This window comes from Atractosteus spatula, chromosome 1 (genome assembly GCF_055471065.1).
Source record: "Atractosteus spatula isolate fAtrSpa1 chromosome 1, fAtrSpa1.hap1, whole genome shotgun sequence".
Lineage (NCBI taxonomy): Eukaryota > Metazoa > Chordata > Actinopteri > Semionotiformes > Lepisosteidae > Atractosteus > Atractosteus spatula.
Window position 1 is genome coordinate 72,536,556 of NC_142706.1, and position 22,668 is coordinate 72,559,223.

Below are 22,668 nucleotides of genomic sequence, written 5' to 3' on the forward strand. Positions count from 1 at the left end.
GGGCAGAGCACAGAGGGAAGCCCCTTCAACTGCAGAGCACGCAGGTGCAAGCAAAGTCAACCAAGAGAGGCACCGAAACTGACAAGTGGCGTTAACCACTGACAGAATCAAACGCAGTTAGACAGAATCCAGGCTTCCAACGCTAGATGACAAAAGGCCATGCCTTTGGCTTTCTTCAGGGCTCTGTTTATCTGTCACTACATCAGCAGGTTAAAGACTACTGCCAGGTCAGGCCTGCTCACATCCAGAAGGCAATAATAAAAATAATAATTGCTTACACTTATATAGCGCTTTTCTGGGCACTCAAAGCGCTTTACGGGTAATGGGCACTCCCCCCCACCACCACCTGGATGATGCGACAGCAGCCATAGTGCGCCAGAACGCTCACCACACATCAGCTATCAGTGGGGAGGAGAGCAGAGTAATGAAGCCAATTCATAGATGGGGGTTATTAGGAAGCCATGCTTGGTAAGGGCCAGGGGGAAATTTGGTCAGGATGCCAGGGTTACACACCCCTACTCTTTTCGAGAAACACCCTGGGATTTTTAATGACCACAGAGAGTCAGGACCTCGGTTTTACGTCTCATCCGAAGGACGGCGCCTGTTTACAGTATAGTGTCCCTGTCACTGTACTGGGGCATTAGGACCCACATGGACCGCAGGGTGTGTGCCCCCTGCTGGCCCCACTAACACCTCTTCCAGCAGCAACCTTAGTTTTTCCCAGGAGGTTTGCAGCCAGCAGCTCTTCAGAACAAGGTGGCCGCTAATTTTCTTTTAAAAAAAGAAAGCTAATTGCAAATCTGCCTCTTTTCAGAGTCCTTCATTCTGTTTTTCCTTCCGCGAACACTTCCTGGCACATCCACTAGAACTACTGAGCCAGAGCCCAGATGAAAAGGCAACAACCCGTGTGCTTTTTCACTCTCCTTTCTGATTTCTTGCGCAATACTGCGTGTGGCCGAGCATTCTGGGGCCGTGATCATAATTTGGCTCGGACAGCATCAGTGACTCTTCGAGCACCCTGAAAGTTCAGCAGACACAATACCGCTCTTGTCATCACTGCGGACCCGGGCTCTTGTCACACAGTCTGCGATCACCCTGCCAAGCCCAGCGACATTACGAATCCTGCTGCGCAGCACATTAGGAAGAAATCTGGAACATTAGCTTGAACTTTTTCATCAAGTACAGTAAAAAAAACCCCAACAACAGCTGCACATTCAGCACACTGTTTCTACAGTGTGATGAAAATTAAGTACACCAGATTTTATGGTTTTTATGTATTAACAATTTTGACCTTAACCTAGACCTCACCAAGTCCTAATTAGGAGATAAAACTAGCCTCGTTTGACAAATAACACAGAAACAAAACAACTTTGTCATTATTTTTTTTAAATCAGCCAGCAGTCAACATCTGCGTGTGAAAAACTAAGTGCACCCTTAGCGTTACCTTCTGAAGGAAGAAAATATTTTAGAATCAATTGCACCAAAACATTACCATTGAGTCTACCATGAATTCCACACTATACCAGTATTCTAGAGGAAACTGTGAGTGACATGCAACAGGACAATGATCCAAAACATATCTACAACACAGCAACATAATGGCTCAAAAAGTAGACATTAACCAACAGCAGGAGAAGGTCCTCAAATCAATAACCTACCAGCAATCAAACACGAACGACAGGCTGATTATCCTATTTTCTTTATGTTCTTATAACAACCTATGGGTCACACAGTATAATTGGATTTAGCTTCTGCTCTAAAAAACAATCTTTTTTCACAAACTGCAGCCCAAATTGTTGTCATAGAAAGCAATGAGAGAGCGAATTTGGTTCAAAGGTAAGCAAGAATTTGCCATACTTTCTAAACAAATTGGATTTTCATATTTTCCATCTCAGGTGAATGATCCTGAGATTATGCTCATTCCATGATGAAAAAGGGCAAGGAATTGACTGCATCCTTATTTTAAATGTTAGAGTAATGATGTTGCCAAGAGCAGGTGGGCTTTTATGTCTACACTGGTGCTACACAGACATTGACAGCATCCCTACCTTGTAGCCTGATTGTGTCAGATCTACACAAGGTCGGGCATGGTGACAACATGCTTGAAGCAGGGTATTTTTGAAACCTGTGACTGAATGGAAAAACAGGTAAACACAAGTCTGGATGAGAAAGCATATGAATTAAAGACATCAGTCAGAGATTAACAGTTCGGCTGGAATGAAGACCAGCAGACACAGGGGTTCCAGAATTGCCAAACCAATGCAAGGCACGCTTTATGTCTAACATGACTGCATTTTGAGTTTTTCTGTTTGGATTTTTCGAAAATGTAGTATTTCCAGTGAACTGCCCGTGAATTTTCACTGCCATCCTGCAGCTGTAATATACCCAGACAGAACGGCAGTCCCTGGGAGAACTGTCTGCATGATCCATGAGGAACACATTACTTGCCAGCGCTGCCTGGTGAGGAATAATATTCACCACCTTCAGACTCATAAAGCCACATGCCCTTTTATTTAGTAGGCCTGTCTGTGCGTGACTATTCATAGTAACCTGTCAGCAAAGAAAAATCCTCACCTACAGTACATGCTCTTGTGCCCATGGTGTCAAGGTCTTGATCTCTTTATACTAATAAAGGTAAGAGGATTTTTTTATTAGAAAATCCTAATGGTACTACATAGCCTCCTCTGTATAATCAACAATGCCACCTCCTGCACATTTCTGCACTCAATGTGCAGTGGAGTCTTTCTCCACAGACTCCACTCAAAGCGCTGTACAGATAATGGGGATCCCCTCCACCACCATGTGCAGCCCCACCTGAATATGCGACAGCAGCCCATACCGTGCTCACAGTACACTCACCACACGGCAGCTATCAGTGGGGAGGAGAACATGGTGATGAAGCCAGTTCATAGATGGGGATAATTAGGAGGCCAGGATTGGTAAAGACCAGCTGGAAATGTGACCAGGACACCAAGGTAACACTCCTGCTCTTTCCGAGAACCGCCCTGGGATTTATAATGACCACGGAAAGTCAGGATCCCAATTTGACATCTCATCTGAAGGATGGCGCACTCTTTACAGTATAGCGTCCCCGTCATTGTACTGGGGCATTAGGGTAAGCACTCCCTACTGGCCTCTCCTCTTCCAGCAGCAACCTGAGCTTTCCCTGCTGTGCTATCAGAGCACCTGTCCGCGCGCTCAGACCTTCTAATCCACAGCCTTTAATGGCCCCATTCACTGCCAAACGGCTTGCAGCAAGGCCATCGCCTTGTAGCCTGATCTCATCAAATTTCAGGAGCTCAGCAGGATCCAGGAGGTTGGCACTCTTCACTCGGACCAGAGTCTCCAAGCCAATGAGTGACTGGGGACACGGTACTCTAGGAGCTGTCATCCCTCTGCTAAGACTTTTGAACTCAGGTCTCGACTGCTTGTTCATTACCAATACCCTGGTGTCCTGGCTAGCTTCATTTCACTCTGGACTTGTACAATAGAGCCTACCTGTACTTCACTCTTAATTCAATTGGTGAAACAATTACCTATTTCTCTACCCGATCTGCTGTGTAGTGGGTTAACTGGTCCCTAATAGATAAGATCACTTTATTGGCCATATACAATTTCCTGTATTAGGAATTTGTCTTTTTGCATACCCCAACTTGCTCTCCATGAGACACACAGATGGGGAGAGAGAAGCTGGGGGTCACAGCGCAGGGTCAGCCATTTACACGGCGCCCCTGGAGCAGTTGGGGTGAAGGGCCTTGCTCAGGGGCCCAGCGGAGTAGAAATCCTCTGCCGGCCGTTGGATTTGAACCGGCAACCTTCCAGCCACAGGCGCAGATCCTGAGCCACAGAGCCACCGCCCCGGAGTAATGGCTACTTCGTTAGCTACCAGGTAGCCCTGCACACCACTGGTGGACAAAGTAGGTCAAAGTAAGTCATGTAAAGCACACTGGGATCCTTTGGGATGAAAAGCGAAGCAGAAATAAGGATCGACTATGACACGCCCTGTACAGCACACCATGGTGGGATTGCTGTGGATTACAGTGGTCACAGCATCCTGGGACGCTCGAAATGCTGGTATGGGCTGCGTGTGGATAGATGCAGGATGTGGGTGAATGCGGGATCTGTCATGGCTTGTCAAATTCACCTTATTTATTTACAGGCGTGGGAAAGACTAAGGACCACAAATACCCACTGTGGAAAACACTGGGGATGGAGGCTGCTTTCTGAGCTCTCCGGGAAACTGGAGGAGTTGAGCTGAAATGACTCAAGGTTCACAGCCTGCTGTTAATGTCTAAACTCCACAGGATGCAAAGACGTAGCCTCCAGCAGAATAAACACGGACAGAATGAAGCGCTTGAATACAAGTCGTAACGCGGTCAGTGAGTAACAGTGCATATGTACAGTACCTAGCCCTAACCAATAAGAACAGATCAAACATAAACACGTTAGGCTCGGCTGTGGCTAACACTTTCTCACCCTAATTAAAACCAACATGAACCATTTATCCTTTTTAATCATACCCATGCTCTGAAATACGCTTGTTCTCAAGCGTTAATTGGCAAATATGGAGTGTCCGCATCTCATCAAGCTGATTTCTGTGATAGCTGATTGCGAAGTAAAGGCTCATTATCTGAGCTCAGTCTCTCCAGTAAGGAAAGGTGGGAACTAAGTACTGATTGAAGTACTTTGAAATAGACTAGATCACCGGATGTAATCATTATTCTAGCCGTCTATATGACACTCTTGTTGGTTTTTTTCTGATCGTCTTGTAGTTTGTCAAATATCCCAGTAAAACCCAGTATCTGAGAGGGTGATTCAAAGCTGAATAGTGACAGGAAACATTTTAGCTTTGCACTGCTTCTACAATGAACATTTCAGTGAGGTGCAGTGCTAACTGGCTTCCCGTTTAAACTTCCTGGCTATGATATTTACGGCATGCTAAAAGTATGTTTTTACCAGAATAGACCATCACAAGCAACACGGAGCGCCCATTTCAAAGTACATAAAATGCAAAAAAATAAACTAAGCAACAGGACAGTGCAGATGTTATAAAACTCTCTTTAACTCAGGTCATCAAAAGCTTTATTAGTAAGGGTATTAATTACTGAAGTATACTGAATACTGCTCCCATAGAGAAATAAGAAAAAACCAGAGGCAAGAAAACTATAAAAAAGAAAGACTATATGAAAGTCATCTTACTACACCGAATAAATTGTAGATCATAATCCTGAAGTGGAAATAGACATTAAATATCCTGGTAACTTTGAAATGACCAGTGCAAACGTTTCAAATTACAGAAATGATATCTATAAAAGAATCCCAAATGGGGAAAAGAATCCCATTCGCTCCCTAACAGCATAGAATCAAATGACTGACCAGTTTTGAGAGAATCTGAACACAAGCAAGAGCAAAATAGAGGACAGTAACGCCTCAGGTAACACAGAAGGCAAAGAGAAGCACAGTAACAGCCAGTGGGCTGGAGGGATGAGCAATCTCAGCAAGGCTGGCGGGGGCTGCCGGGGTCACGGTGGAGCCAGAGGCTCTCCTGGCAAGCAACCAGAAGGATGCACCCCGGATGGGCACACACAGACACAGACACGCACACACTCTCACACCAGGGCCAGTTTTCCCAGAAGGCAATTAACCTACCAGCATGTCCAGACTGTAGGAGAGAACCAGAGCACCCAGAGGAAACCCACGCAGACAGAACCCCAGGCACTGAACCCAGGGTCCCGGCGCCGCAGAGCACCAGCGCTAAATACAGCGCCACTGTGCTGCCTTGGCAGGTCAGGATTGTGTAGGATTGCGCTTTTGTTTAAGAAAAGTGGAAAGCCTTGAACCTCTGTTCACAAGCTGTCCCTCACAGGTGAAGGTGATCGTATGGGACCTGCACTCTCTCTGAATCAGGATCAGCCACGAGGTTAACACACTCAGGTAAACTGGGAGAACACCCAATGTCGCAAATGAGGCTCAGGTGGCCACCACAGCGTTAAAATCGAACTCTTCCTGCTTGTGCAACACGCCATGTAACATTCAATATCGGAGCAAAAGCAGAGCAGCACACCGATTGTCAGCTGCTCAAAAATGAGCTCAAGGGGCTCGGAATGTGGCAGGTCTGATCTGTACAAGTCAAACTATCAGCTGCTTTTGCCAGAGTCACTCCTGACAGCTTCAGGGGGAAGAAATAAAATTAATCAGTTCATTTCCTCCATACACTTAATTTTTAAAATAAATTACTCCCGTCCTATTCTGTGCACCTGGTTGTCCCGTTTAACACAGATGTTTAAGTTTTCTATACATTAAAAATTTCGGCAATGTCCCTGTAGCAGAGACATGCTTACAACAGATAAATGAGGAAAGAAAGACTGCTGGCCAACTGTACACAACTGGCGCTGTACACGACCGGCGCCTTACACAAAGCTGGGGAACTTGAGAGGCATCCAGCTTGTATTTCAGCACGAAAGCTACCAGGTTCCTACCTTCTCCCAGGGAAGGGGCCTGCTGCCCCCAGGGCTTGCTGGCGTGTGCAAACTGCTGCAGCAGATCAGAGCGGACAGTCTTCTGATCTTCTCGGATTGCACCTTAGAGGGCAGTAAGATTGTGCCTCGGGGGCAAAGCTTGCAGTTTACATCCCGATTTCGTGGTTTAACGGGAAGATGGAAAAACCATGATCATAGGATTTGCTGCTGAGTGCATTACTTTCCATGACAGGACCCCAGCACGCGGGCTTTCTGAACTGTTTATCCCGGGCGTGCAATCGCTGATGCAGTACGGCTCCACCGACCAGCAGCACTCACCCAACCCACCCCCTCCTATTAACGCCTTATTTTAAAGTTTCAGCATCGATTCCAGCTGCGGGTCCCGAGACCTGGGGTCGTAGCTAATTCTGCACAATGAGATCCTAGTAATCCACGTCGTTCCTGTGGCCCCCGGTGGAAATGTTTTGTCATTTCGCTTATCCGGTTCAGCTGCGCAGTTCACTGCATGTACTCTACCATGAGACGCAGGTCAGTAAGAAAGTTCAGAAGGTTTGGAGGTAGATATCTGTACTGAGGTCATTCAAGCTCACAGGGCAAGAGCCTATCCTGGCTTCCAAGGCGCTGAGCAAACAGAAAGCACATGACTGGATGAGACACCAGTCACACATCAGAAGGGGTTGGGGGTTATCGGCATCTGTTCTTCTATACATTACTAATTACTATTAATCTTATTTGGCTAACACTTTTTTTCCCCACAAAGCAATTTATATATGGATCTATTTATACACCTGGGCATTCTAGTGAAACAATTCAGGCACAGTTCCTTGCTCAAGGGAACAACAGTGGTGTTTCACCTGGGATTTAAAGCCACAATCTTCCAGGTTCAAGTCCAGGAAACTGTCCACACTGCTGCTCAATTAGTACCTCTGATCTTTTTTTCTCTCCAATTATTTTTCTCCCCAAGGATGCCCAGTTGTTATTCATTTTATGCCCCCCTGTCGTCACTCTTAACAAGCAGGAAGGACAGAAGCTTCATGAGTTCCTTTGCAATTAAGGTTATCTTTGAAGTCAGTGGACCAAATCAGTGGATTCCGAAACGCTTTTGATAAGTGTGTGTTAGGGGGTGGAGTACGTTCCCTGGGTTATTATTACATTCTCTCCAGATGCCCAATCAATTGAGTTGAAGGCACACAATCGTGTTGAGAATCAATACCACCAAAGAATTATATTCTAAAGCACGCTGACACAGACACTTAAGTGTGCTTTCTTTAGGTCACCTGCCAAGATCTCAGATCAAAAAATGACTTGACAGTAGTGCGTTAAAGAATAAACACTAAGATTCATCAGTAGGTCTCTCCAGCCATTCCAACACATTTCATTTCAGCAAGGGGTGGGAGAAGGAGCTCACATGGAAACAATGAAAAGTTGCATAGTTTTTCCTTCAGCTTGAAACTATGGGTCTAGGAGCTTTCTGGTGTTGCTCCATTTGCTTGGGGTGAAGGGATCAGTACCTGTACAAAACATGATACAGAGAAAGCTTGTCCGTTCTTCTGGCAGCTAGACAAGCACTCATCGAGAAGAAGCTGTTCTGTCAAAACACAGCTGGTGTTCGTGCTGGGGGAGGGCACTTCATCGGCCAAGCTCTTAAAAGACAAGGAGTTAGCTCAGCAAGTCAGCCACAGCCTAGCTGTAGCAGATTTTCTACAGGGTGAGAAGCCAAAGTAACGGTAACGAAGAGGTCAGGTTCTTCTCTGAACCTGAGCATTGGAATTTCGAACATCCTGAGAGAACGCCAGTGTCAAATCCCCATGAGATCATAAAATCACCCACACTTCACGGTTGACCCCAGACCACGTTCTTTTTTTCCCCAGTCACATCTGTTCTGACACACAAATAAAAGCATATGAAATCCCTGCAAGACGAAGTTTTGGATCCTTTCTTTTCCGTTCGCAGGGCGCTTGCAGAGGGATCATTAGTGTCCTGGTGGAGACACAACCGGCCTCCTCCAGTTTCGCCAGGAGAAAGCACCCTGCGTGCCTCACAGGGCTGGCCCTGGTAAGCTGACCACATGGAGGCAGACTCTCCATTATTATTGCTGTTATCAAGCATGATTTCCAACTCTTTCTAACAGTATGTAACAACGTGTTTTTGTAATCATTGAAAAAGAAAAGGCCGTTTTCATCTGTGCTGCAGACGAGAGGCCGCCTTCATCCTGTGAAAGCAGGACCCCAAGCCAGCCGGCCTGTCTGCTGACGGGCAGCAGCAGGGCAGGTCAGACATGTGCAGCATGTCTTCAGACCCCAAGGTCAGGCTAGGTCACGATCTGCTTTACTTCGCCAAACACTAGAGCTACGGAAATGTAGGGAAGCAGGAACACTGAGTGGTCTTCAGCGTGAGGTGAAAATGAATGGGAAACGCATGCTGTATACAATAACACCATAATCATGCAAGTGTTAAATAAAACTGACAGTCAGCTTTGCTCTCCCATCTCAGAGCTCGCTCTTTGTCATGGCCAAGTTCATGTTCAAAACACATCCCTGTGTCACCTGATAAGGTGCGACAGCAATGCGCTAATTCCATTCTTCTGCAGATATGATGGAGCTCTTCTAGAGATAAAAAAATACATGAGTCAGTATCACCAGGACCTGCAGCCACGTGTCACACAGCGCGAGATAAACACGCAACATGCTTTACAACACAGACAAAACGGCCATGAAATCAATCCCAAAAGCTAAACACAGAACGTTTTTATGTAATAAATACATTGATATTTAACAAATACATTTTAGCCAATGCATTTTGTCAGCAATTGGTCAAATGAAGTTCGTATTAGCATGACTCTACAAACTCCATAAAGATGCTGATTAGTTATTGTTAAATCTGATCAGTTACTGATTTACAGGCAGCTCAGATGACAATTGTGAACTTCAAAAGACGGTCCTGTCCTGCAATGAACCTAAATGATCCCCCGCCTTTCATTATGGAAACATGTGGTGTAGGACGAGTGTTAACTTCAGCAGCACGGCGTCAGGCTCAAAGGCAGAACATTCACGGTCAGGAGTTGCACAGACTCGGAATAAGCCCATCAGTTGACCTGACAATGTTTTGGCAATGAGCCCAGATTCAACTGAGAGGGGAAAAAAAATCCATGTCCCTTTTAAGCAAAAAAGAAAATTGCAAAATACCTTGCTCTATGAGCACATCTCCCAGCCTATTCAGCATTCTAAATGAGACATTTTACACCTAGCAGAAATAAACGAAATAAAGTCCGTTTTGCATAGTCATACGCATATTTATGCTTATCATGGAGGTACATTAACACAACTGACTGGAGGACAATGGAGAGGAAAAAAATAAGAAAAATGCTTCCAGAGTCATTTCCAAACCTTGCATCCCCAGGACAAATACGCTCCCAGTTTTATGAAAGTCTTTCAGGGTGCAAAATCTAGCAAGAAGCAATTGTGTTTTTTATTGTAGCATCTGCTTTATTTTTTATGCATTATTAAAGATTTCCCTCTGTATTTGTCTGTATACTTTCCTTGAAATTTCCTATAACAAAATAACCTCTGACTGATGGCACAGGAATTTTTGTCTCTTTAAAAAAGAAAACATGGTATTTTAGCTTGCCCTGAATATAAAAAGTGGAATATGTTTTTCACTTGAGTCAAAGAACTTGAATGTGGCCCTGCAGATCATCTTAAAAAACAATGCAATCATATAGGAAAACTCTTCACTATTTCAGGATTCTTTCTAGACATTATACAGTCAATTTTCTGAATTACCAAACGTTTTTCTCATATTGTACTTCAAAAGAAAACTGAACTTCATAATGCTCTTCTGTCTTCTTGATCAGCAAGACTATGCTACTCCTTTAATTAACGTTTTAGCACAGAAATTAAATGCCCGGATTGACCATGAAACCAATGGACTCCAATGGGTTCTGACAGAGCAGCTCTGTCCACTGGCTGAAGTTCATTTGGGAGCATGACCCAAGTGTCAGGAGAGACAATGCAGACTATTTTGAAGTCACATTTAACAAAAGCAAAAGTTTCCAAACAGAAAGAAAAAACAATCGCCTAAGTCTGGTGTATACGCTTACAAATTATTCATTTATACCTTTTGGTATAATGTTAGCATGCCCAAAGGAGTTGGGCAGCCTGTGGGCCTTGGACTTCTAGAGGTGTTTTTTCTCCTTACTAAGGAGTTTATGGTTCCTCTCCTTATAGTTGAGGGTTCAGGTATTCATATGTCAGTGATCCAGGTTCCTTCGTTAAAAGCTGTGGAGTGAATGAACTCCAGGCTCAACTAAATCAAGTCAGGGTACCGCATCCTCCTTGTTCAGCTATTCGTGACATGGAGAAAGATGAGACTGAAACATTACTCAAGTGAAACAGTGGTGTTTTTGGACATTTAAGTGGTGTTAAATTTGGGACGTTAGCCCCCTATTAAAGATCTGATTCAGGGTGATTTAAGAAGAGTCCCCAGGGATTCAGATGACTATGGGAGGAGAGCTGCTGAGACCCTGGGTTCACTACAGTCTTCTCCTCTGTTCTCTTCTGGTCTGTTCTGTTCTGCATGGCCACTTGCTTTGTTAAGCGCCATGGGGCAACCTTGTTGTGAAAGGTGCTATATGAAAATAAATTGAACTGAACTGAAATTCAACATTCTCAAAAGACTGTGACGGTGTCAAGCCAGAAGACTTCTTCAGAGTGGAAGAAACACAGTCAATCACAAACCAGAGGACATAAGAGGAATGCCACTGTATGGAAACATATGGAAACCCCTTCCACACTTGTTTCACATTTTGTCCTGAAGGAGTGCTTTGACAGCCAGCTACCTTCTTAAAATATTCAATCGTATTCACAATTTGTTTTGGGGGGGAACATTAATTTCTAATACCAAGCCTACTTACTGTAGTTTTCCACTAAATTGCAATAGGCTAATTTAATTTAAATTCTGATTTCTTACATTTGTTGCGCCTTGTGCACTTGGGAGGAGATCCTTCACAACTGGGCCAGCAGTCCCGAAACACAGCAATGACTTCGCAAGCTGAACGAAAGCAGACTTTAGCGAGGCCAATCCCTAAGAGCCCAGAGCAGGTTTTCACCAGAACCTCAGTTTTAACACCCTCTGCACTTCTAAACATCCTCCTGGGTTATCCGATAACCGAATAATCGGGACCCCAGTTCAACGTCTCATCGAAAGCACAGGGCCTCCACCAGCAGCACAGTGTCCACCATCACTGAAGCTTTCTTCGGGGAAACTTTAGTTCACAGTGAAGAGCGCCACCTACTGGTCCACAAGAGGTGCACCTGACAAGGGCACCCTGGTTTTTCTAGAAGCTTGCACATCCCTGCACTGACAGAGCCCTGCCTTGGTTTCGCAGATCTGACATGGACAGGCTATGCAGTGCTAAGGAAATCTGCTGTCACAAAACAGCCTTTAAATCCTGCCGGCAGGCGCATAAATGAATCCCCACATAATAATAGCCATCAATTATTTTTAGCACTAACACAAGAAATCCTCTTTTTACTTGCGTCAGTGTTTCTTTTTATACGCAGAGGCGGCACAGAAGTAGGTTCTTCTGCGTGTTTTTGGTACCGGTCCTGGGGTGCACACGGACTCTCCCGACACGTTGTGCGCGCCTATCGGGTTCGATAGATAAGACTTTATTGATCCCGAGGGGAAACTGAGGCGTTACAGCAGCCCAGCCCAAGACAAGCAAGACAAACGTCAGAACAGACCAAAATTAAAATTAGTACAGTAAAACAATACTACTGTATTGTTACTGTAAAACAACAAAATATATTCAAAAATGCGCATAGGCATATACAGATTGAATGTATCACAGTATAAACAGTATATTCATTACCAGACCGCCACAGGAGGGTATATTAGGGTTTCAAAGGTGAAGGCACACGCTGTGTGGCAAAAGACAAAGTTCAGCGGAGCAGTAGACCGTGTGGTCGTAAACAGACGTTTCCCACCAAAACAAGCTTGCTGAACAGTGCGATTCGTTAGTACCAAATGTGAAAAGCAAGCTGACCTTGCTACCTCTGATCAAGAAACAGATCTGCTTTAACAGGGTATTAAACAAGAGCCATTTAAAAGCCTTTCCCCGGATTAAAGAAGTTTAACAACACGAAAGTACGATCAGGGAGCTGCAAAACTAAAATCATTCCCTTCAGAACTTTGTTATACAATATACGTTTCGGGAATCCGTGTAGAGAATAGGATTTTCTTTTCTCGCTATGGGACTTTTCCCTATTGTGAAGCAGTGATTTACTTTGCGGCTCAGCTGCGTGTGAAATCTATCGCCTGTCAACCGGATTGCCACGCAAATCGTTAAAACAAAATCTCCAAGTACCGCAATCCTGAAACCTCATGCTTCCCAACTGGTTTGATAAAAAGTCTGACAAAACTCTGGCAGTCGCCCGTAAATTATGACAGCTACAGCTGTGTAGGCTTTATCGCCCGTCTGGCTGGGGATTTCGCAGCTTTTAAGACTCCAGTCCAAACATCCTGGAAACGGGACACAACGTAGTTCTGGCTCAGACTTGGACATCATACCTACAGAAACGAGCGAAGCAGTGATGCAATCCATAAATAAAGCCTTAATCGGAAAACAACTGTATTTTTTTTTCCTTTACTAGGACGACCCATAACACAATCTTTCCTCGCCAAACAAAATACGCATGACATGGCTGGTGGCGCAGCTAAGTCAAGCGCGGTGAAGACGCACCGTTTAATTAACGCGCCCAGCTCAGCTGCGACCGCAGCCCAGACGACAGACACAAGGCCACCTGGTCAGGCGGTAAAGCCACACACACACACACACACCGGCAGCCGCCTCAGCGAGTGACCCACTTGAGGCGAACGGGGAGGAAACCACTCACACGCAAGGAGGCATCAGGAAAAAAAAAACAACCTCTCCGCCCTCGGCGACGGGGGCTGGGTGCCTGAAACGCGTCGGCCGGACCTCAGCGGCGCTGCTCGGCCATCGTAGAGCTGACCAGCGCGTCGGTCCCAACTCCGGCGCCCAGACAGACCGGGCTGTCAGCGCCACCAACACAACACACCGCTTGAGCGCACCAGGGGCTAGGAGAAGACTCGGGGGACTCGGCTCTGAATGTATATACAGTACAATGCCCTGGGACTGGACTAGCAAGTCCAGGAAAGGATTAAAAACAAAAGCATCGCATAGAGCTGGCTACAGGCGTCGGAGGGCGCACAGTCCCAGTGTTACCCATCATTCGCTTTAAGTACAACTCTTGGTTAAAACAACGTTGGCGAAACCTTTGTGCGTGCGGATCGTAACCCCGCAGCATGAAACCCACCTTCAGCTGCGACCCTAACGGAGAACTGCAGTATCACTAAGGAGCATTTATTTACCCCCAGACGACACTCGCACTACTAGATTAATTTTCTCTTCTCCTCCTCCTTCTTCTTCTTCTTCTTCTTCTTCTTCTTCGTGAAGTTGGGAACTGTTTGTTTTCTTTTTTTCGCTCCCGACATCAGTGGCTCTCCCGAGCACAACGCCAGCCCCGGAGCGCCCCAGGCTCGCCAGGCGACGGCATGGGTTTGCGTGCAGGAGCCGAGCCGGGAAGAGACTCGGCGATACGGCACAGCAGGTCCAGGACCGGACGGGAAAACGGGACTAGCACCGCAGGCACTCCGCTACTGGACGGCGTGTGTCCTAAACGTGATGTGCCACCACTTTCACACGCACCCCGACGGGCGACCTGAACTTTCCTTTTTTAACACGGCTCCGATTAGAACAGCGCTGTGCGTGTGCATCGCAGAACAAGGGTTTTAAACAGCACCCATCACGCCCGAGCTTTAGAAAAAAAAACACAAAAGGGAAGAAAGAAAGAGTAGTACCCGCAAAGCTCACCTTCGGCTTGTACAGCCACTTTCTGAATCTGTTCATCATTCCCTCGGCTCCTTCCTCCCTCCCTCTGCCGAGCGCGTCTCCGCCGCTCCTGGGCTGTAACTTCTGGGCTGACGTCCTCGGAGCCGGCGGAGCCTGACAATGCAGTAATATCCGTGCGCCCGGGTCGATCCACGTCCACGCCGATCCGGCTCCCCGGGGCTGTCTCCGGGCTGGCGCTATTCCTCCATGCCTGCCTGCGGTGAGCGCTGGCCGCCGCGTCTCCTCACACCACCGCCGTGCCCGAGCGAGCGAGCGATTCGCGCAGAGCTCGCCTGTGTCCCCGGCTGGGTGTCAGTCTCTCTCTCTGACACCACAGCCTGCTCCCCCCCCCCTTCCCCACCTCGCGTGTTTCCGATCTCCGTACCTGCGCACTGCACGGCGCGGAGAGACAGGAAGCAGCTGTCAGAGCCGGCCGGGAAGACGGGCGCCTCGCACGGCCAGTCAGAGGCGTGGGGCGGGCGGCGCAGCGCCGGCTGCGATTGAGGGCCGCGGCGGGACTGAGGACCGGCCGTGGGGGGGGGGATAGTTTTTGGCATTGGTTTGTGCGTGTCTGCGTCTTGCCATCAGTCTAAATCAGAATCCACAGGCCTACAAACCCGCAACACGAATGTGTCATTATTATTATCACATCCGCGCAGGCTCCCCTTTCCAGCGTCTCGACCCGGGGCGTTCTCCGGTAACCATACTCACGGTTGCTAGGCGACACTCAAACACTCTTCCAGTTCGTCGTGGAGGCCGTGCGGCGTGGAAGTGGGGTTTTCTGTCGGATTTCGGGGTGTCGATTGCCACACCACTTGTCCCCCCTGCTGTAACTAGATGCAGGGCGCACACAGTTAACAACCGAGATCCTCATCTCCATTCCCTCGGAAGGTAAGGTACGAATATAACACTTCACTACTTTCCTGAATACGTCCCTGTCCGGACGCAGTAGTTCTGCTGGTGACGGGTTTTTAAACTGCGCCTACACTGGCGTGGTTGTATTCGTTTTGCGTGTGTCGTCGTTCGATTTTTTTCTTCCTTCTCGTTGCCGCCTCAGCAGAGCATGTAATCTTTAACCGTTTTCTTAATTGGAAACATCGCTCGTCTGATCTTCAGTGGTTGCCCGTTGGCACCGTTTGATTTGATTTTTAATTGTGCTCATCTGGGTCGTTAGCCCCCCATTAAAGATCTGATTCAGGGTGATTTAAGAAGAGTCCCCAGGGATTCAGATGACTATGGGAGGAGAGTTGCTGAGGCCCTGGGTTCACTTCCTGGGTGCTGTCTGTGTGGAGTTTGTATGTCCTCCCTGTGTTTGCATGGCTTTTCTCCAGGTACTCAAGTTTCCTGCTACAGTCTGAAACAGACTGGTAGATTGACAGGTTATCTTTGAAAACTGGCCCTGTTGTGAGTGTGTGTTTGTGTCTGTGTCTGCCCTGAGAGTGGACTGGCGTCCCATCCAGGGTGTATCCTGCCTCGTGCCTATTGCTTGCCAGGAGAAACTCCAGCTCCTCCCATGATCCTGTATTGGAAAAAGCAGTTGGAAAACGGATGGATGGTTGATGTTTTAGTGTAAAGTGGTTAACACAGGTAACATATGCTTTATGAAAACTAGATGATTGAATGGGAGTGAAGTTTTTTTCTCCCTCAGACAGAAAGCAAACGTAGCCCTTGTGAATCAGAGCAAATGAGCCGAGAAACTATTTGAAAGCCGTGCGGGATTCTTTTGTTTGGAACATGCAAGGCACTTGTACAACAGAACAAGTAACAGGTTTATTCCATGCTGAAAAAAAGAAGAAAGAGAACACAACGTTTCGGCCGTGGAGCCTTCTTCAGGTGTGTGAATTGACAGGTTATCTTCTTCTTCACACCTGAAGAAGGCTCCACGGCCGAAACGTTGTGTTCTCTTTCTTCTTTTTTTCAGCATGGAATAAACCTGTTACTTGTTCCTTTGCAGCCTACGCATGCTGACGCAGCTGCCCACCTGAACTACACTTGTACAACAGCGGAAGATCGGCTGGCGCTGTGTCCGGCCAGTCCAGCCCTCAGGCAGGAGAATGAGATGCTTGTCCTGTGTCCTGCTTCCTCTCAGGCTTGGACACTGAAGATGACCCGTTACGGGAGGCCGGTCAGGGAGGTGGTTCAGCTCCTTGGAAAGTTTGATCCCGAAAACCATTGCATTGAAACCTTCATAGAGGATGCCTCAACTACACTAAAGGTAAGGCATGCCTGCCTGCAAGTGTTGGACACCTGTTTTCTTGTCTGCCGTTATAAGTTTGCATTTGCTCAAAAGAATATTTTAAAATAAATTCTAATGCAGCCTGTGCTCATTTCCTAAAGTAAGCCAGAGAACCATCACTCTGAACAAAGGCAGAGACATGAGCGGGTTGCGCATCACCAGCCCTTATTGGAACCAAAGACCAAAGCCAGGAAGGGTGGCAGTTTAAAATGATTATTGATTTATTGAAATTATATAGCACTCGAGCCTCTACGCAACTGGTCAGACAGAGAAGTAAGTAATTGCTTCACTGTTTGAATTCAGAAGGTTGTTTAGGGAGGTCACATAGTGCAAGCCAAGGGAAGATCGCCACCTACTGGTCCACCAACACAACTTGCACATCAACCCTATCCAGAATATCTTTGAGAGGTGACAGGTTTCTGGAGAACCCAGGAGAAATCTCATAAAAACACGCAAGTTCACTACAGACAGGCTGCTAACACCTGTGCCTTAGATAAGATAAGATCACTTTATTGGCCCTATACAATTTCTTGCATTAGGAATTTGTCTTTTCACATATTTTTCACATATCCCAGCTTGCTTTCCATGAGACACACAGACAGGGAGAGAAGCTTGGGGTCAGAGCACAGGGTCAGCCATTGTACAGCGCCCCTGGAGCAGGTGGGGTTAAGGGCCTTGCTCAGGAGCCCAACGGAGTAGGATTCCTCTGCCAGCCGTGGGATTTGAACTGGCAACCTTCCAGCCACAGGCGCAGATCCTTAGCCACAGAGCCACTGCTCCGCCCTTAGACTTGAAAACTCAAATGACTAAATTACAGGCTGAAGTCAATCCTGCAGATGTTTCTCTTCATCACAACACATCTGATTTTACATGATCATCTATATAAGCAATTTGTCCAGATGTTTGTACTTCCCATTTAGGATCATAGTGATGCTGACTGCAGAATGCATAACATTCTCTGAAGCTCTTCTTTGGGAGCTTGATGTCTTATATTATACCATTTGCCGTAAGAATTATCACTGGTTCCCCTCATGATTCAGCAATATCATTTTTACTCTTTGATTTTGTCTTTTCTGCATGTTGGACTAATGATTCTCTTGTCGATTAACAGATCTTGAATTTGGAAAGCCTTTTGCTAATGTCTTACTAGATGGCATACTAGATTACTAGATTACTTACTAGATTTTCTGTGCCATTTTACAATTTAAGATGTAGTAGAAATAACAGATTGAACCTCCAAGAACCTTTTAAGAACAAGCCGTTTCCGTTTTCTGCTGCTGATGACTGGAATAATAAGAACTATCCACCTTGTCCTTGAGGGTATTTACCATTGTATAGTTTTGTCATTTCTGCCCAATACGTGAATGTTTTAATATGGCCATGCCCTGTGCTGTTATTTTAATTTTGTGTCTTGATCTTTTCTTCATTGTTTAGTTTTTGTGTTGCGATGACCACTTTGTCACTTGATCTCATCTGACTTATCTGGTTAAAGAAAGGATTAAACAGAATCACGTCTGGAGGTGTGGGCCAGCAGTGCTAATAACCATGCTACAAGAAAAGTCTCATAACCTATATACAGTATCTGCCGTGTATAATAAATCTGCAACTAATATGGCCTTTATACTGTGAATTTCTTACTTTATGCTTTCCTTTTTATATTATCGTAGATCCTCTGCAGTCAGTATTATTGACCTATACATAACTATTAAAGCTAACCATAATTTTGAAAAGAGTGCGTAATAGTTCACAGATTACCGTGCGTCTAGGCATGCATACCAAACATCAGGTTTGTTTTTTCATACGCTCAGTGTACGCACAGGTCTCAGATAGTTTAAAAATTAATGTTGTGCATATGACTCCTGGGAGTAAACAAATTATGCAGTTTTCACCTCCCTCAGACCCCTGACACAGTTCTAATATGCAAGTCATTTTCCTGAAGCACTAATAGTACCCTCGTGAAGAGTATATATAATCACTTTTAGAAAGGCATCTTCAGCCTGTTATAATTCCTCAATATTATTATCTCTCCTGAGGAAACAAAATAATTTAAGACAGGAGGATGACTGTACATTCCGAGCTCAATCTTGCACTGCATTAACTCTGAAAAGATTGTCTAGTTCTTTGTAGTACGTTTTCTACCAAGTGGAAAGCAAATAAACTTCTCTGATTATATTGGGATTAGTTGTGAATCTGGGTAGATTGCACAATTCCCAGAGAATCCATGCGGGTGAGAAGGGCACCGTGTATATTAATTACATTGATCGCTAACATTTAAAATACAGTTGCCCTGTTTCATTTGTAATTTATTTTTAAAATCAGACAATGTTTACAAGCCCGAAACTCAGTACTGTGATTTCCTCAGCTGTAGCTCACGTTAGCTTTTGGCAGAAAAGTCTACGAATCATGGGAGCCTTTTTAGCTGCATTCACCATGCATCTGTCAGCATGTCTAGCTCTGTGCCCAAGACATGCTCCTTCAGGTCTGTTTCACACCCGAGAAAAGAACTGAGCAAAAACAACAGACCAGTGCAAAAGTAGCTCTGAAAAAATAAAACTGTGCTTTAAGTATGACAGTTTGCATATAGTCACCTGCTGACTATTTCAGCGCCTGTAATAACCAAGTCTCCTTCTTTTGTTTTCCCCATTTAGCATTTAGATGTTTCTGAAGAGATGTTTGTCTGGGATGTCCTGTCCGGCTGTATTGAGTACAAGAAGCTGCTGGACGTAGTGGTTGATGCATTTTATGCCCGTTGTGGTAAAAGCTTTCTTCACTCAGAGCGCAACATATTTGCTGGTATGTGGGCTTTTTTTTAATTGTCACTATTCGTCATTAATAGTGAGCGTGATGTTTTGTTGAAAACGTGGCTACTTGAACTGCGCCGTTGATTGTTCTAACTTGTGCTGGAGAGATTCCTGCCACGAAATAGCAGCAGCTAGTCATTAAATAAGTTTTCAAAGCAGGTGAAAAGGCTAGCACAAACTATCAAACATGAAAAGACACCTTAGGGGTCCCTCTCGTACCGCCTATGTTAACAAAAAAAGCCTGGGGTAACTGGAGAAGAGACTTTTTATAATCTAATCACAGAATAAGATTCCTTGCACAGGCTACTGTTGCAGGAAAGAAACACAGGCATGAGAGACTGTCTGAGATCATTCTTTTGTGACAAAGCCCCTGTCACTGGACTCTGGGTCTGTAACATAGGCTTGCAGAGGCTTTCCAGTACCCTGCAGCTGAACATAGCTGGTGTTCTCTTTCAGAGCAAATTGGCAGCATGCTGGATCTGTCCTTGTTAAGTCACAGTTGTGAAGAACAACCGATTTCGCTGTCTTGCACCCTGGCTTCAGTTCACAGAGAGTTTTCTCTGCTTTGAGCCACACCTGACTGCTCTTGCTAAAGGAAAATAATAACCCGATAAAAGATCTGTGAGCAAACACTTGACATGAGACAGCGCCCTGTAAATCAGTATCAACTGTAAAGAGACGGGCATGGCACTTTCAGGAGGGGACTAGGCTGCAGTTGGAAGTCGAGGAATCATTTTCATTCGTCCAGCCGTCAATCATTTTATCCTGGCAAAGACCTCAGCTTGAGATGCAGAGCCAGACAGAAAGGGGTCTTAATCATTAAAAAGAACCATTACCGTAGAATGTAAACAGTGTTGTGAAAGAGTAAAGAATCTATCAGCTCTGATATTTGCCTGGTTCTTCATTCCTTATTGATCCAGAAACCTCATCAAGTTGCTTCCTTAAAGATCTCTTTGAATGAGTGCCCATGCCATAGATTTGTTTGTATTGTACAGCATCTAGTTCATTTGCTAAGAAAGGCATCTACCTCCAAACCCACTAACAGTGATGTCTGTGCTCATTTGGTCTCTGTGTATGACAATAGATCAGTCAGCGTATTGCAAAATTGTGCTTGTTGATAAACCCCCTTCCTGCTCGCACACAGAACCATGTGGGTTTACCTCTGGGTACAGTACATGTCATTTGGGAAGGTATTGGGTTGACCTCCAGTTTCGGTGAGGTTGCCCAGGATGACGTTTCCTCATCCTGCAGGGTGAGTTTCTGCAGGTTCCACTGACACTGACCCAGTGATCTAGGAATCGTACAAAATACCTCAAGTGGCATTCAAGTGAAAGAAATGTGATAGCCTTGGACTCCAGTATAGGAAATACAGTAGGCCTATGCATGGCCCTTAAATGTCATCTAGATTCTCTGTGGTAAGCGTTGCTCCATAGTCCAGCATTGAAACCTACTCTCCTGGTCCAGCTGTGTAATGTTTTGGGTGTAGAATTGCAGTTCATGACTCTCTAAAGGGCTTGGCTCTTAGGGTGTTGACTGTTATGTTGGCACATGTTGTAGGGTTTGTAGTTACAGTATGATGGTGTTGAAGTAATGGTTTGATAGTTCAAGTAGGGAGCTGTGTAAGCAGGCATAGGCTGCAAAGGAACAAGTAAAGGTTTATTGCATGCTGAAAAGAGAAGGAAAGAGACACGTTTTGTCTGTGGAGCCTCTTTACGTGAGAAGAAGAATGTTTTGATCCTGTGTTACGGCATTAGTGAGTCTTGACAGCTCACAATCATTTTGTCAGAGCTGTGTAATGTGGTCAGTAAAGGGCAGATGTGTGCCAAACATGTGTCTGCTACCTTCACTGCCTTTCTGCAACTTAATATAAATCTTGGTTCTAGCAGAGGTACAAACGATTTGTCACAGAAAGATTTGAAATACTGTATTATACTGTATTTTGAAACAACGTCATGGAATTAAATGTCTTCAGGTTGGTTGGGTGAACCACTAGCTATCAGTATATCAGTGAATCAGAGTGAACAAAGGAAACATGTTGGAAGCATGTGAAAGTGCACTTAAACAGAAGGCACTTCTTTACACAGAGCATTGTGGTGGTGTGGAACAAGCTACCCAGCCATGGTGTTGAAGCAAATGCCCTGGCTTCTTTCAAGAAACAGCTGATGAGATTCTGGGATTAGCGAGTTACTAACTACCAAACAGGCCGAATGCCCTGCTCCTGTTTGTAATCACTCTGATGTTCTTGTGAGTCGATTTGAGTTTTTATTGGTGTTATTTCCTTTCTTGGCACAATTTAACCTAACCTGTGTACAGCTGACTGATAGACACTCTTCCTGTAGGTGAATATTTTTCTAATGTTGGAGTCAAACGAGCACACATTATGGGCCAGGCAGGTTACTCAAGAGGCCACACCCACTCTTCTTAATTGACAGTTTGATAATCGTTTAAGAAGTGTACCATCATTGCAGGGCGCAGACTATAAGAGCCAAATGTAAATCACACACAAAAGGTGTCCCATGCTTCCCTGATCCACAGCCTTTACAGACAGCAGACGTCCATTGTGATCTGAATGAGTCACGTCTGACTGACACTTGCCACGTGACGCCCGCAGTTCAGAGACGCCTGTGCTGCAGAATTGAGCCACCGTTTCCAAACTGTGTCCTGCGGAGAGTAGAGAAATAGCTCCCTTAAAACATAACACATGGGGGGAAAAAACTTTAACACGTTGACGTCCGCTTTTATAAAATTATGTTTTGACTCAACCCAAACATACTGTACTTGTAATAAGAGTCTGCAAAATGAGTGTCTTGCTTATCTTCATGAAAGTATATATTCATTTAGCTAGACAAACAATGGTGCCAGTGACTTTGGCAGATGCCTCTTGGGTGTCTTCCAGCCCGCTCAGAGCCGGATGTTTAAAGACACTTTTCTCTGACATGGTAAATATCCCCTCAGCACAAATGGTAACGAGCTTTTCTTTCTCAGCTTTGAGCACAACGTATTGTGTAACCTTTGAAAATAATGAAAACAGCACAACAAGGGTGAGGTCATATTTAGATAACTGTTATACTGTATACAAATGAATCAATTTTAAAAAGATGGTATCAGCACAATCTTTCTGCATATTAGATCTCATTCTTGGGCAAATAGTTTGTACCATTTACAAAAATGATGATAAAAGACCATCATAGCAAATAATAACACAATAAAATCAATGGTAATACAATACAAAGGTTAAAA

At 45.3% G+C, this 22,668-nt stretch overlaps 2 protein-coding genes across 5 annotated transcripts in view; one reads left to right on the top strand and one right to left on the bottom strand.

Moving 5' to 3' along the window:
- The window catches only part of zfyve28 (zinc finger, FYVE domain containing 28), a 174,411-nt gene extending 159,656 nt beyond the window's left edge, over nucleotides 1-14,755 (bottom strand). For 3 of the 4 annotated variants that reach the window (XM_088918594.1, XM_088918575.1, XM_088918565.1), the window contains exon 1: nucleotides 14,374-14,696. In XM_088918594.1, coding sequence (XP_088774720.1) covers nucleotides 14,374-14,412 — 39 coding nt within the window. In that variant the 5' untranslated portion in view covers nucleotides 14,413-14,696. Of the gene's footprint in view, nucleotides 1-14,373 lie in introns of all 4 variants that reach the window. The other variant, XM_088918584.1, reaches the window with a different exon arrangement.
- A 113-nt stretch (nucleotides 14,756-14,868) lies between these two features.
- LOC148841759 (cilia- and flagella-associated protein 99-like) overlaps nucleotides 14,869-22,668 on the top strand; it is a 28,563-nt gene continuing 20,763 nt past the window's right edge. The window contains exons 1-3 of the mRNA XM_088921299.1: nucleotides 14,869-15,282; nucleotides 16,481-16,606; nucleotides 19,276-19,420. Of these exons, the coding sequence (XP_088777425.1) occupies nucleotides 16,496-16,606; nucleotides 19,276-19,420 (256 nt within the window). The 5' untranslated portion in view covers nucleotides 14,869-15,282; nucleotides 16,481-16,495. The remainder of the gene's footprint in view (nucleotides 15,283-16,480; nucleotides 16,607-19,275; nucleotides 19,421-22,668) is intronic.